Here is a 15,333-nt window from a genome sequence, read left to right on the forward strand (position 1 = left end):
AGAGACCTCCCTCACCTCCCTATAAAACTGTGATATTACGAACGGCAGAGACCTCCCTCACCTCCCTATAAAACTGTAATATTACGAACGGCAGAGACCTCCCTCACCTCCCTATAAAACTGTAATACTGTAATATTACGAATGGCAGAGACCTCCCTCACCTCCCTATAAAACTGTAATATTATGAATGGCAGAGACCTCCCTCACCTCCCTATAAAACTGTTATATTACGAATGGCAGAGACCTCCCTCACCTCCCTATAAAACTGTAATACTGTAATATTACGAACGGCAGAGACCTCCCTCACCTCCCTATAAAACTGTTATATTACGAATGGCAGAGACCTCCCTCACCTCCCTATAAAACTGTAATACTGTAATATTACGAACGGCAGAGACCTCCCTCACCTACCTATAAAACTGTAATACTGTAATATTACGAATGGCAGAGACCTCCCTCACCTCCCTATAAAACTGTAATATTACGAATGGCAGAGACCTCCCTCACCTCCCTATAAAACTGTAATATTACGAACGGCAGAGACCTCCCTCACCTCCCTATAAAACTGTGATATTACGAATGGCAGAGACCTCCCTCACCTCCCTATAAAACTGTAATATTACGAATGGCAGGGACCTCCCTCACCTCCCTATAAAACTGTAATATTACGAATGGCAGAGACCTCCCTCACCTCCCTATAAAACTGTAATATTACGAACGGCAGAGACCTCCCTCACCTCCCTATAAAACTGTGATATTACGAACGGCAGAGACCTCCCTCACCTCCCTATAAAACTGTAATATTACGAACGGCAGAGACCTCCCTCACCTCCCTATAAAACTGTAATACTGTAATATTACGAATGGCAGAGACCTCCCTCACCTCCCTATAAAACTGTAATATTATGAATGGCAGAGACCTCCCTCACCTCCCTATAAAACTGTTATATTACGAATGGCAGAGACCTCCCTCACCTCCCTATAAAACTGTAATACTGTAATATTACGAACGGCAGAGACCTCCCTCACCTCCCTATAAAACTGTTATATTACGAACGGCAGAGACCTCCCTCACCTCCCTATAAAACTGTAATACTGTAATATTACGAATGGCAGAGACCTCCCTCACCTCCCTATAAAACTGTAATATTATGAATGGCAGAGACCTCCCTCACCTCCATATAAAACTGTAATATTACGAAGGGCAGAGACCTCCCTCACCTCCCTATAAAACTGTTATATTACGAACGGCAGAGACCTCCCTCACCTCCCTATAAAACTGTAATATTACAAATGGCAGAGACCTCCCTCACCTCCCTATAGAACTGTGATATTACGAACGGCAGAGACCTCCCTCACCTCCCTATAAAACTGTAATATTACGAATGGCAGAGACCTCCCTCACCTCCATATAAAACTGTGATATTACGAACGGCAGAGACCTCCCTCACCTCCCTATAAAACTGTAATATTACGAACGGCAGAGACCTCCCTCACCTCCCTATAAAACTGTAATATTATGAATGGCAGAGACCTCCCCCACCTCCCTATAAAACTGTAATATTACGAACGGCAGAGACCTCCCTCACCTCCCTATAAAACTGTAATACTGTAATATTACGAATGGCAGAGACCTCCCTCACCTCCCTATAAAACTGTAATATTATGAATGGCAGAGACCTCCCTCACCTCCCTATAAAACTGTAATATTACGAATGGCAGAGACCTCCCTCACCTCCCTATAAAACTGTAATATTATGAATGGCAGAGACCTCCCTCACCTCCCTATAAAACTGTAATATTACGAATGGCAGAGACCTCCCTCACCTCCCTATAAAACTGTAATATTACGAATGGCAGAGACCTCCCTCACCTCCCTATAAAACTGTAATATTACGAATGGCAGAGACCTCCCTCACCTCCCTATAAAACTGTAATATTACGAACGGCAGAGACCTCCCTCACCTCCCTATAAAACTGTAATATTATGAATGGCAGAGACCTCCCTCACCTCCCTATAAAACTGTGATATTGCGAACGGCAGAGACCTCCCTCACCTCCCTATAAAACTGTAATATTACGAATGGCAGAGACCTCCCTCACCTCCCTATAAAACTGTGATATTACGAACGGCAGAGACCTCCCTCACCTCCCTATAAAACTGTAATATTACGAACGGCAGAGACCTCCCTCACCTCCCTATAAAACTGTAATACTGTAATATTACGAATGGCAGAGACCTCCCTCACCTCCCTATAAAACTGTAATATTATGAATGGCAGAGACCTCCCTCACCTCCCTATAAAACTGTGATATTGCGAACGGCAGAGACCTCCCTCACCTCCCTATAAAACTGTAATATTACGAATGGCAGAGACCTCCCTCACCTCCCTATAAAACTGTGATATTACGAACGGCAGAGACCTCCCTCACCTCCCTATAAAACTGTAATATTACGAACGGCAGAGACCTCCCTCACCTCCCTATAAAACTGTAATACTGTAATATTACGAATGGCAGAGACCTCCCTCACCTCCCTATAAAACTGTAATATTATGAATGGCAGAGACCTCCCCCACCTCCCTATAAAACTGTAATATTACGAACGGCAGAGACCTCCCTCACCTCCCTATAAAACTGTAATACTGTAATATTACGAATGGCAGAGACCTCCCTCACCTCCCTATAAAACTGTAATATTATGAATGGCAGAGACCTCCCTCACCTCCCTATAAAACTGTAATATTACGAATGGCAGAGACCTCCCTCACCTCCCTATAAAACTGTAATATTATGAATGGCAGAGACCTCCCTCACCTCCCTATAAAACTGTAATATTACGAATGGCAGAGACCTCCCTCACCTCCCTATAAAACTGTAATATTACGAATGGCAGAGACCTCCCTCACCTCCCTATAAAACTGTAATATTACGAATGGCAGAGACCTCCCTCACCTCCCTATAAAACTGTAATATTACGAACGGCAGAGACCTCCCTCACCTCCCTATAAAACTGTAATATTATGAATGGCAGAGACCTCCCTCACCTCCCTATAAAACTGTGATATTGCGAACGGCAGAGACCTCCCTCACCTCCCTATAAAACTGTAATATTACGAATGGCAGAGACCTCCCTCACCTCCCTATAAAACTGTGATATTACGAACGGCAGAGACCTCCCTCACCTCCCTATAAAACTGTAATATTACGAACGGCAGAGACCTCCCTCACCTCCCTATAAAACTGTAATACTGTAATATTACGAATGGCAGAGACCTCCCTCACCTCCCTATAAAACTGTAATATTATGAATGGCAGAGACTTCCCTCACCTCCCTATAAAACTGTTATATTACGAATGGCAGAGACCTCCCTCACCTCCCTATAAAACTGTAATACTGTAATATTACGAACGGCAGAGACCTCCCTCACCTCCCTATAAAACTGTTATATTACGAATGGCAGAGACCTCCCTCACCTCCCTATAAAACTGTAATACTGTAATATTACGAACGGCAGAGACCTCCCTCACCTCCCTATAAAACTGTAATACTGTAATATTACGAATGGCAGAGACCTCCCTCACCTCCCTATAAAACTGTAATATTACGAATGGCAGAGACCTCCCTCACCTCCCTATAAAACTGTAATATTACGAACGGCAGAGACCTCCCTCACCTCCCTATAAAACTGTGATATTACGAATGGCAGAGACCTCCCTCACCTCCCTATAAAACTGTAATATTACGAATGGCAGGGACCTCCCTCACCTCCCTATAAAACTGTAATATTACGAATGGCAGAGACCTCCCTCACCTCCCTATAAAACTGTAATATTTCGAATGGCAGGGACCTCCTTCACCTCCCTATAAAACTGTAATATTACGAATGGCAGAGACCTCCCTCACCTCCCTATAAAACTGTAATACTGTAATATTACGAATGGCAGAGGTACAAAACCAACAGGGCAAACTCTCATCTCTCTCTTTCCCTCTGCTGAATCTAAACCAACAAGGCAAACTCTCATCTCTCTCTTTCCCTCTGCTGAATCTAAACCAACAAGGCAAACTCTCTTCTCTCTCTTTCCCTCTGCTGAATCTAAACCAACAAGGCAAACTCTCTCTCATCTCTCTCTTTCCCTCTGATGAATCTAAACCAACAAGGCAAACTCTCTCTCATCTCTCTCTTTCCCTCTGATGAATCTAAACCAACAAGGCAAACTCTCTCTCATCTCTCTCTTTCCCTCTGATGAATCTAAACCAACAAGGCAAACTCTCTCTCATCTCTCTCTTTCCCTCTGATGAATCTAAACCAACAAGGCAAACTCTCTCTCATCTCTCTCTTTCCCTCTGATGAATCTAAACCAACAAGGCAAACTCTCATCTCTCTCTTTCCCTCTGATGAATCTAAACCAACAAGGCAAACTCTCTCATCTCTCTCTTTCCCTCTGCTGAATCTAAACCAACAAGGCAAACTATCCCTCATCTCTCTCTTTCCCTCTGATGAATCTGCTTCCTGTCTTCAACTCTGTGCTTCTCGCTCCCCTCTGTCTTCCTCTTGTGCTATTTTACTCACTATTCTACACTGCCCCCCCCCCTTCTCTGTGCCCACATTATATGATGCTCATCACTTGATTTATTCACAGCACAAAGTGGAGGGTCAGCGCAACACTCATTAACATTCATGCTTCTTGTCTGGCCCATGCTGTCCAATGTAAACCAAGCAGCCATCTGCCCACCCCTTAATGATACAGTAATGATGCTAGCAGATGTACTGTATGTCAGAGCACAGCCCCGTGGCGCAACCCTCTCGTAAACAGGGTCACATGGGTCACCCCAAGTGCATCCTGGGTAGTCATGGATCAAGGATGAGGGGTGACCCCGGTGTGAGTTTCGGAGGAGAAGTATGTGCCGCTCTTCCCAGATGTTTGGAAAACTGTCTGTGATGCAGAGAACGTCTTGGACCAGCGTCTCAGAATGGCATTTCTCTCTGTGCTGATCGGAGTGCATTCGTTTGTTCGTTCTCCCAGTTCAAATGGAGGGAGCAGGCAGACGGTAGACTAGAAGAGTGTACTGGGAACGAGGAGGGGGAGGCAGGGGTTAGCTGTACCTTAGCATCCAGAGCTTACAGAGGAGGAGGAGGAGGAGGGTGAGGAGGAGGCTAGCTGTGCCTTAGCATCCAGAGCTTACAGAGGAGGAGGAGGAGGCTAGCTGTACCTTAGCATCCAGAGCTTACAGAGGAGGAGGAGGAGGGGGAGGCAGGGGGTTAGCTGTACCTTAGCATTCAGAGCTTACAGAGGAGGAGGAGGAGGAGGAGGTTAGCTGTACCTTAGCATCCAGAGCTTACAGAGGAGGAGGAGGAGGCAGGGGGTTAGCTGTACCTTAGCATCCAGAGCTTACAGTACAGTGACTCAATCATTTAAAAAAATGTATCGTTGTAGAGGGCAACAGTCACAAACATCCAATTACTCAAAGGGCTGGAGAACGTCACTCGTCCATGTTATTCTATACAAGTCCTTCCAGTACCTTAGTCCTTCTCCTGAAGAGACCCATGCTACTCACTGCTATAAATACCCAGACAGAAGTGTGTCATGCAGGCTATATGAAACCCACAGGGGTGTCTAGGGAGTAGTATGAAGTTGGCACGTAGACTCTGATCTCAGGTCAGTTTTGTATTTTAATCCCAATAAAGGTAACGGTTAGGATTGGGGGGGTAACCTGATTCTAGATCTGTTTCTGGAGACACTTGATGTGGATCATGAGGATGGAGGGCATCGAGGAGGCACTAGGACACTTACGTTCAGCAATGACCAGCGGTGGGTAGAACAGGAAGTAGCCGACCAGCTCGGCGGTCAGCTGACCCAGGAGGTTAGAGGCGGCGGTGCCGTTGAGAGGGGCGGTCCCATTCCTCACCATGTAGACCAGAGACACAGCAGGAGAACCCACTGACTGAGAAACACTCAGCATCTAGAGGACAGGGAGATGGAGAGAGGGAGAGAGGGAGAGAGAGAGGGGAGGGGGAAAGAGACAAAGTTGCACAACATAATTTCAATTTAGATCAATCTACTTTATTGTTTAATAAGTTACAGAGGAGGTATAAAATGTATGGGCATAATTAGCATAACAAAAATATGCTTAAATCCATAAAGATATTACAACGGCTGTCAAGAGTGAAACTGGCAAGCCATTCGCCACTGTGAAAGTGTTTATAACGTCAACTACACAAAACCTAAAAACTAAACCTTGACATACATACATAACATAGTGGACATGTTACCACGGCAGCTAGGAAGCTCATTAAAATAACACAAACACTGTCTCCCAAAACACATCAGTTCAGATCAGAGAACAGCTTCTATTTACAATGGCACATGAACAATGCACTTAGGAATGATAATTATGCTCCAATTATACACAGCTTGCATTTTGCTTTGCTAGTGCCAAACCTCTTCAACTGCAGAGCTGTGTCTGTGAAAACGGTAGGAGCAAAATGCTTTGAGATTTAATACACACAAACTGTGCCACACATCAAAATGACCAATCGGACGACCCATATTTAGACTCTTTGCGTTTGTTTGTACTGAAGTTTAATGTCATAACATCTAAAATAAGCCACAACAAGGCATCAACACAAGTCTGGTATAAATATCAACTGTTCCTTCAATTTGAAACAGTTAGAGGTAAAATCCCTACGTCCAAACCGTCCCGCCCTGATCTGTTTCACCTGTCCTTGTGCTTTTCTCCACCCCCCCAGGTGTCGCCCATCTTCCCCATTATCCCCTGGGTATTTATACCTGTGTTTTCTGTCTGTATGTTGTCAGTTAGTCTTGTTTGTCAAGTCAACCAGCGTTTTTGTATCAGCTCCTGCTTTTCCCCAGTCTCTTTTTTCTTGTCATCCTGGTTTTGACCCTTGCCTGTTTTGACCCTGTGCCCCCGAGCCTGCCCGCCTGACCACTCTGCCTGCCCCCGAGCCTGCCTGCCTGACCACTCTGCCTGCCCCCGAGCCTGCCTGCCTGACCACTCTGCCTGCCCCCGAGCCTGCCTGCCTGACCACTCTGCCTGCCCCTGAGCCTGCCAGCCTGACCACTCTGCCTGCCCCTGAGCCTGCCCGCCTGACCACTCTGCCTGCCCCTGAGCCTGCCTGCCATCCTGTACCTTTGCCCTTATTGCTGTATAAACATTGTCACTTCAACACGGTCTGCATCTGGGTCTTACCTTATCCTGACACAAACAATAAATAATCTGTGGTGGGAAGCTGATAAGAGTATCTAGAGATTTAGGTTATGTATTAGGATATGTGTATACAATACAAAACCATAGAACTTTATTAATGCTGGGACCAGTAACAAGGACATCATGAAGAGCAGAAAGACAACATACTGTCTTCACATACTTTCTACTCATACCAAATAGAAGCCATTTACAGACATGTGTGCATACATTTGGCATACAGGAGGTACCAGGAATCGAACCCACTATCCTGGAGTTGCAAGCACCATGCTCTACCAACTGAGCTACAGAGGACCACGTACACATGAAGTCACCACCTCCACAGGTCACAGGGTTACTGAGTGAGGAGGAGGCCATTGTACTATAATATCTCTACCTGGACAGAGAGTCTGGTGTGGACGTCCAGGACTTTGGCCTGGGCCTCAGAGAACACGTTCTCCAGCCTCTGTTCCATCATCTGCGAGAACCGACAGGAACGCGGGTCATCTCCTGGACCTACGAAGCGCAAAACTGGAACACACAGAGAACACCCATTGAGATCATAGAACATGAAGAACATCAGGGCAGAGTAACTGTAGATCAATACTCAACCCCATCAATATGAGCTTGTATATGAACACAGTGCAGACTAATGTCCTGCGGGCTCCTTAATAACATGTCTGGTATATGAACACAGAGCAGACTAATGTCCTGCAGCCTCCTTAATAACATGTCTGGTATATGAACACAGAGCAGACTAATGTCCTGCCGCCTCCTTAATAACATGTCTGGTATATGAACACAGAGCAGACTAATGTCCTGCAGTCTCCTTAATAACATGTCTGGTATATGAACACAGAGCAGACTAATGTCCTGCAGTCTCCTTAATAACATGTCTGGTATATGAACACAGAGCAGACTAATGTCCTGCAGCCTCCTTAATAACATGTCTGGTATATGAACACAGAGCAGACTAATGTCCTGCAGCCTCCTTAATAACATGTCTGGTATATGAACACAGAGCAGACTAATGTCCTGCAGCCTCCTTAATAACATGTCTGGTATATTAACACAGAGCAGACTAATGTCCTGCAGCCTCCTTAATAACATGTCTGGTATATGAACACAGAGCAGACTAATGTCCTGCAGTCTCCTTAATAACATGTCTGGTATATGAACACAGAGCAGACTAATGTCCTGCAGCCTCCTTAATAACGTGTCTGGTATATGAACACAGAGCAGACTAATGTCCTGCAGTCTCCTTAATAACATGTCTGGTATATGAACACAGAGCAGACTAATGTCCTGCAGTCTCCTTAATAACATGTCTGGTATATGAACACAGAGCAGACTAATGTCCTGCAGTCTCCTTAATAACATGTCTGGTATATGAACACAGAGCAGACTAATGTCCTGCAGTCTCCTTAATAACATGTCTGGTATATGAACACAGAGCAGACTAATGTCCTGCAGCCTCCTTAATAACATGTCTGGTATATGAACACAGAGCAGACTAATGTCCTGCAGTCTCCTTAATAACATGTCTGGTATATGAACACAGAGCAGACTAATGTCCTGCAGCCTCCTTAATAACATGTCTGGTATATGAACACAGAGCAGACTAATGTCCTGCAGTCTCCTTAATAACATGTCTGGTATATGAACACAGAGCAGACTAATGTCCTGCAGCCTCCTTAATAACATGTCTGGTATATGAACACAGAGCAGACTAATGTCCTGCAGCCTCCTTAATAACATGTCTGGTATATGAACACAGAGCAGACTAATGTCCTGCAGCCTCCTTAATAACATGTCTGGTATATGAACACAGAGCAGACTAATGTCCTGCAGTCTCCTTAATAACATGTCTGGTATATGAACACAGAGCAGACTAATGTCCTGCAGTCTCCTTAATAACATGTCTGGTATATGAACACAGAGCAGACTAATGTCCTGCAGCCTCCTTAAACTTGTATAAGTGAAAGAAAAACAACATGATCTTAAACATATTCCTCCAGTCTAAACCATCAGACCTGTTTTGAGCTGGAGGCTGATAGCTGGGCTGGGTTTCCATGGAGCGGCTGTGTTGGGCAGCGCCGTTACCATGGGGACAAACTGTCGCACGTCACCCATCAGCCTATCCCGGCCGTAGGAGTGAAGTGCCTCGACCACCACAGAGGGCGGGTACACCATGTCTGCTCCAATTACGTGGTAGCCCACCGTCACGTTGGGAGAGCCAAACACAGTCTCCACCTGAGAGAGTGAAATAGGGATCTGTTATCAGGATCAGTAAGCATGATCGATCATCTAATTAACTGGCTGGTTGTAGAGTTGTAGGAGTGGATGTTTTGACTGTTTGTGAAACAGAAGGATGGTGAGAGAGGGAGAACAGAGTCTAATAGAAAGAGAGAACATGGGAATGGGAACATGGGAACATGAGAATGGGAGACGGAATGAGAAAGTGAAGTGAAAACAGAGGACAGAGAGTTGTACATTACACAGAGGACAGAGAGCTGTAACTACACAGAGGACAGAGAGTTGTACATTACACAGAGGACAGAGAGCTGTAAATTACACAGATGACAGAGAGCTGTAAATTACACAGAGGACCGAGAGTTGTACATTACACAGAGGACAGAGAGTTCTACAGTACACAGAGGACAGAGAGTTGTAAATTACACAGAGGACATAGAGTTGTAAATTACACAGAGGACCGAGAGTTGTACATTACACAGAGGACAGATAGCTGTAACTACACAGAGGACAGAAAGTTGTAAATTACACAGAGGACAGAGAGCTGTAAATTACACAGATGAAAGAGAGTTGTGTGTGGGAGGTGTGTCTTTCTGTGATAGAGAGAGAGAGAGAGAGAGAGAGAGAGAGAGAGAGAGAGAGAGAGAGAGGGGGGGGGGTAGAGGGAGGGAGAGGTAGAGGGAGGGAGGGAGAGAGGTAGAGGGAGGGAGAGAGAGAGAGAGAGAGAGGTAGAGAGAGTTTGTGTGTGAGAAGTGAAACAGATCAAATCCCTCATCCTTTGATGACAGACAGTCCCCTTGGTTACCACACTGAGAGCCCATACAGTCTTGATATTACCATGAGTCGACAGTAATTCCCCTCACAATCAAGCCTTGTTATGAACAGACCCATTCACCATTACTACACCAGCCCAGCCGTTATTCAAAGACTGGGTTTCAGCTAAAGTCGCTGAGTGGTAACGTACCCTCCTAAGTCTATCTGGCCGATGTGAAAGACCATCAATGGATTATCTTGAAGGACTTCAGTCAGTTCAGCATTCCACTCTTTTCACTTCACTTCGCTTTCACTTTGTTACAATAGCTTTCCTCTGGTCTTGCCAAATGAAAGTCATTTAATCTGCTGCTCCTCATGGTTCTTTCCGGCCTTCCCCCTCTAGAGCATTCCTAGTAACCATCTCTGCTCTGTAATTAAAAACAAACAAAACATTTTCTCCTGGGACTGTAACATAAATATCTACTCATATTTAGATTAGTGACAACCCAGCTAGCACATTTGGTTCCTTGGAAATTGTGGGAACATACATGTTTGCCAGTTCTGGAAACATACATTTTAAGGTTGCAGGGAGGTTCTCAGAACATTCTACTATGGTTCCCTGAAAGTTTTCCTGGGAGGTTTCATCAACATTCTGAGAAATTATAGTTTATTTGAAGGTAAGTAACTGTTTAGAACTCTAAGCATCGATAGGAGACATGGAAATGCATTTGCTCAGGCATTAATCATGCAAGCACATTTATTTTTATGGCACCAGATTTGAACCTATGATCTTCTGTTCTCTAAGCATGGAATTAGTCCACTGCAACACCTTAGAATGGAGCTATGATGCTATGTTTTTTACTCATGCAAAGCAGTTCATTTCAGTCTATTTAAACAGACCCCATTTCAAAGGAAACAAGCACTAAGATCAGGTGTGGCCAATTAGTGTGCACGGCCAACACACTTAACAAGAGAGGATAGAATGGGAACAGAATGTATAGGTTTTAAAATAACATTCTTTAAACGTTAATGATTTATTTTAGTTTTTTATGGAAAGTTTTCTTAATGTTGTGAGAACATAACTAAATAGAACCATGAGGAAACCTGCAGAAAATGCTGAAGTACTGAAATTCCCCCAGAAGAACAATGTTTCTTAACATTCTCTGCACATTGAGAACATTACTTGAAATAGAACCATGAGGAAACGTTATGCTGAAGTACTGAAATCCCACAGAAGAACGTTATTTCTTAATTTTCTCAGAACAATTTGAGAACATTATTTGAAATAGAACCACAAGGAAACGTTATGCTGAAGTACTGAAATTCCCACCTCAGAAACAAAATGGTTCTCAAAATGTTGTGTGCTAGCTGGGTATCCTGCACCATTCCCAGAGCATTGTGGGAAGGTTGTATGCAAAATAACCATTGCACAACCACGCTCTCACCAAGCTTTAAGAAACATATGGTTCTCAGAACGTTATGTGCTAGCTGGAAAGTGCTACGGCGTGAGTGAGAGACAGAGGTAGAGAAAGAGAGGGAAAGAGGTAGAGAAAGAGAGAGAAAAAGAGATTGAGAAAGAACAGAGGAGAGAGAGAGAGAGAGCCTGGACTTCCTGACGGGCCAACCCCAGGCGGTGAGGGTAGGCAACATCACCTCCGCCACACTGACCCTCAACACGGGGGTCCCACAGGGGTGTGTGCTTAGTCCCCTCCTGTACTCCCTGTTCACCCACAACTGCGTGGCCATGCACGACACCAACACAATCATCAAGTTTGCTCACGACACTGACGGTAGTAGGCCTGATCACCGGCGATGATAAGAAAGCCTACAGGGAGGAGGTCAGTGACCTGGCAGTGTGGTGCTACGACAACCTCCTCTCCCTCAACATCAGTCAGACCAAGGAGCTGATGGTGGACTACAAGAAACAGGGGTGTGAGGACGCCCCCCACCCACATCAACGGGGCTGCAGTAAAGTGGGTCTAAAGTTCCTCGGTGTCCAAATCCCTAAGGACCTAAATGGTTCACTCACTGCCAGGTCACTAACCCCCTCCCTGTAGGCACAGCCGTGAAGAAAGCACAACAGCACCTCTTCCCACTCAGGAAAAATAAAAGGTTTGGCATGGGCCCTCAAATCCTCAAAAAGTTATACAACTGCACCAACTGTTCTGCCTGTGGCTATGGAACCCTGACCTGTTCACTAGACATGCTACCTGTCCCAGATCTGCTGTTTTCAACTCTCTAGAGACAGCAGGAGCAGTAGAGATACTATGAATGATCGGCTATGTAAAGCCAACTGACATCTACTCCTGAGGTGCTGATCTGTTGCACTCTCTACAACCACTTATTATTATTTGACCCTGCTGGTCATCTATGAACATTTGAGCATCTTGGCTATGTTCTGTTATAATTTCCACCCGGCACAGCCGGAAGAGGACTGGACTCCCCTCATAGCCTGCTTCCTCTCTAGGTTTCTTCCTAGGTTCTGGCCTTTCTAGGGAGTTTTTCATACTGGCAGCAATATCCTTGTCTGTGAAGCCCTTTTTGTGCAAAGCAAAGATGACGCATGTGTTTCGCATGGTTGACAGAGGAAGAACAATGATTCCAAGCACCACCCTCCTTTGGAAGCTTCCAGTCTGTTATTCGAACTCAATCAGCATGACAGAGTGATCTCCAGCATTGTCCTCGTCAACACTCACACCTGTGTTAACGAGAGAATCACTGACATGATGTCAGCTGGTCCTTTTGTGGCAGGGCTGAAATGCAGTGGAAATGTTTTTTGGGGAATTCAGTTCATTTGTATGGCAAAGAGGGATTCATCTGATCACTCATAACATTCTGGAGGATATGCTAATCGCCATCATACAAACTGAGGCAGCAGACATTGGGAAAATTAATATTTGTGTCATTCTCAAAACTTTTGGCCACGACTGTATAAAAGGCGTTGTGAAAGGAAGGCCCGGAAAATCGGTAGACTCCAGCCACCCAAGCCACAGACTGTTCTATCCGCACAGCAAGCGGTACCGGTGCATCAAGTCTGACACCAAGAGGCTCCTGAACAGCTTCTATTTCCAAGCCATGAGGGTTGTTAAATAGCTAACATAGTGGCTACACGGACTATCTGAGTTGACCCTTGGACTTGACTTGTATTTTTTCCCCGTCTCTATGCACAATCACATCATTACACACATCATTACGCTGCTGCTACTCTGTCATAAACTCAGCAAAAAAAGAAACGTCCTCTCACTGTCAACTGCGTTTATTTCAGAAAACATAACGTGTAAATATTTGTATGAACATAACAAGATTCAACAACTGAGACATAAACTGAACAAGTTCCACAGACATGTGACTAACATAAATGGAATAATGTGTCCCTGAACAAAGGGGGGGTCAAAATTAACAGTATTAGTATCTGTTGTGGCCACCAGCTGCATTAGGTACTGCATTGCATCTCCTCCTCATGGACTGCATCAGATTTGCCAGTTCTTGCTGTGAGATGTTACCCCACTCTTCCACCAAGGTACCTGCAAGTTCCCAGACATTTCTAGGGGGAATGGCCCTAGCCCTCACCCTCCGATTTAACAGGTCGCCGAAGTGCTCAATGGGATTGAGATCTGGGGTCTTTGCTCGACATGGCAGAACATTGGCATTGCTGTCTTGCAGGAAATCACACACAGAACGAGCAGTATGGCTGGGGGCATTGTCATGCTGGAGGGTCATGTCAAGATGAGCCTGTAGGAAGGGTACCACATGAGAGAGGAGGATGTCTTCCCTGTAAAGCACAGCGATGGGATTGCCTGCAATGACAACATGATCAGTCCGATGATGCTGTGACACACTGCCCCAGACCATAACGGACCCTCCACCTCCAAATCGATCCCACTCCAGAGTACAGGCCTCGGTGTAACGCTCATTCCTTCAACGATAAACGCGAATTTGACCATCACCCCTGGTGAGACAAAACTGCAACTCGTCGGTGAAAAGCACTTTTTGCCAGTCCTGTCTGGTCCAGCGACAGTGGGTTTGTGCCCATAGGCGACATTGTTTCCAGTGATATCTGGTGAGGAATTGCCTTTCAACAGGACTACAAGCCATCAGTCTAGCCTCTCTCAGCCTATTGAGGACAGTCTGAGCACTGATGGAGGGATTGTGCGTTCCTGGTGTAACTCGGGCAGTTGTTGTTGCCATCCTGTACCGCAGGTGTGATTTTCGGATGTACCGATCCTGTGTAGGTGTTGTTACACGTGGTCTGCCACTGCGAGGATGATCAGCTGTCCGTCCTGTCTCCCTGTAGCGCTGTCTTAGGTGTCTCACAGTACGGATATAGCAATTTATTGCCCTGGCCACATCTGCAGTCCTCATGCCTCCTTGCAACATGCCTAAGGCACGTTCACGCCGATGAGCAGGGACCCTGGGCATCTTTCTTTGGGTGTTTTTCAGAGTCAGTAGAAAGGCCTCTTTAGTGTCCTAAGTTTTCATAACTGTGACCTTAATTGCCTACCTTCTGTAAGCTGTTAGTGTCTTAACGATCGTTCCATAGGTGCATGTTCATGAATTGTTTATGGTTCATTGAACAAGCATGGAAAACAGTGTTTAAACCCTTTACAATGAAGATCTGTGAAGTTATTTGGATTTCTACGAATTATCTTTGAAAGACAGGGTCCTGAAAAAAGGGATGTTTCTTTTTTTGCTGAGTTTATATGCTAATGTCTAGTCACTTACCCCTCCCTGTACACTATCAACAGTGTCTCATATAGTATTCACATTCATAGACTTTTTACACTTTTTGTTGTGTTACAGCCTGAATTTGAAATGGATTAAATTTAGAATTTGTGTCACTGGGCTGCACGCAATACCCCATAATGTCAGAGTGGAATTCTGTTTTTTAGAAAAATAAGTTCAGGAGTAAAAATGTACTTATCAAGTCACATAATAAGTCACTGTGTGCAAAAATAGTGTTTTAACATGATTTTGAATGACAACCTCAGCGACCTGTAAGGTCCCTCAGTTGAGCAGTGAATTTCAAACACAGATTCAACCACAAAGACCAGGGATGTTTTCCAATGTCTCGCAAAGAAGGGCCCCTATTGGTAGATTGGTAATAAAAAAAAAAGAAGCAG

At 44.9% G+C, this 15,333-nt stretch overlaps 1 protein-coding gene across 1 annotated transcript in view; it reads right to left on the bottom strand.

The window, feature by feature from the left end:
• Positions 1–15,333, bottom strand: part of LOC110511667 (UPF0606 protein KIAA1549L-like) — a 146,722-nt gene that overhangs the window by 62,971 nt on the left and 68,418 nt on the right. The window contains exons 5-7 of the mRNA XM_036963808.1: positions 9,241–9,460; positions 7,605–7,738; positions 5,797–5,965 (exon numbers count right to left, since the gene is read on the bottom strand). Of these exons, the coding sequence (XP_036819703.1) occupies positions 5,797–5,965; positions 7,605–7,738; positions 9,241–9,460 (523 nt within the window). The remainder of the gene's footprint in view (positions 1–5,796; positions 5,966–7,604; positions 7,739–9,240; positions 9,461–15,333) is intronic.

Source organism: Oncorhynchus mykiss, chromosome 26 (genome assembly GCF_013265735.2).
Source record: "Oncorhynchus mykiss isolate Arlee chromosome 26, USDA_OmykA_1.1, whole genome shotgun sequence".
In the NCBI taxonomy this organism is placed as follows: Eukaryota; Metazoa; Chordata; class Actinopteri; order Salmoniformes; family Salmonidae; genus Oncorhynchus; species Oncorhynchus mykiss.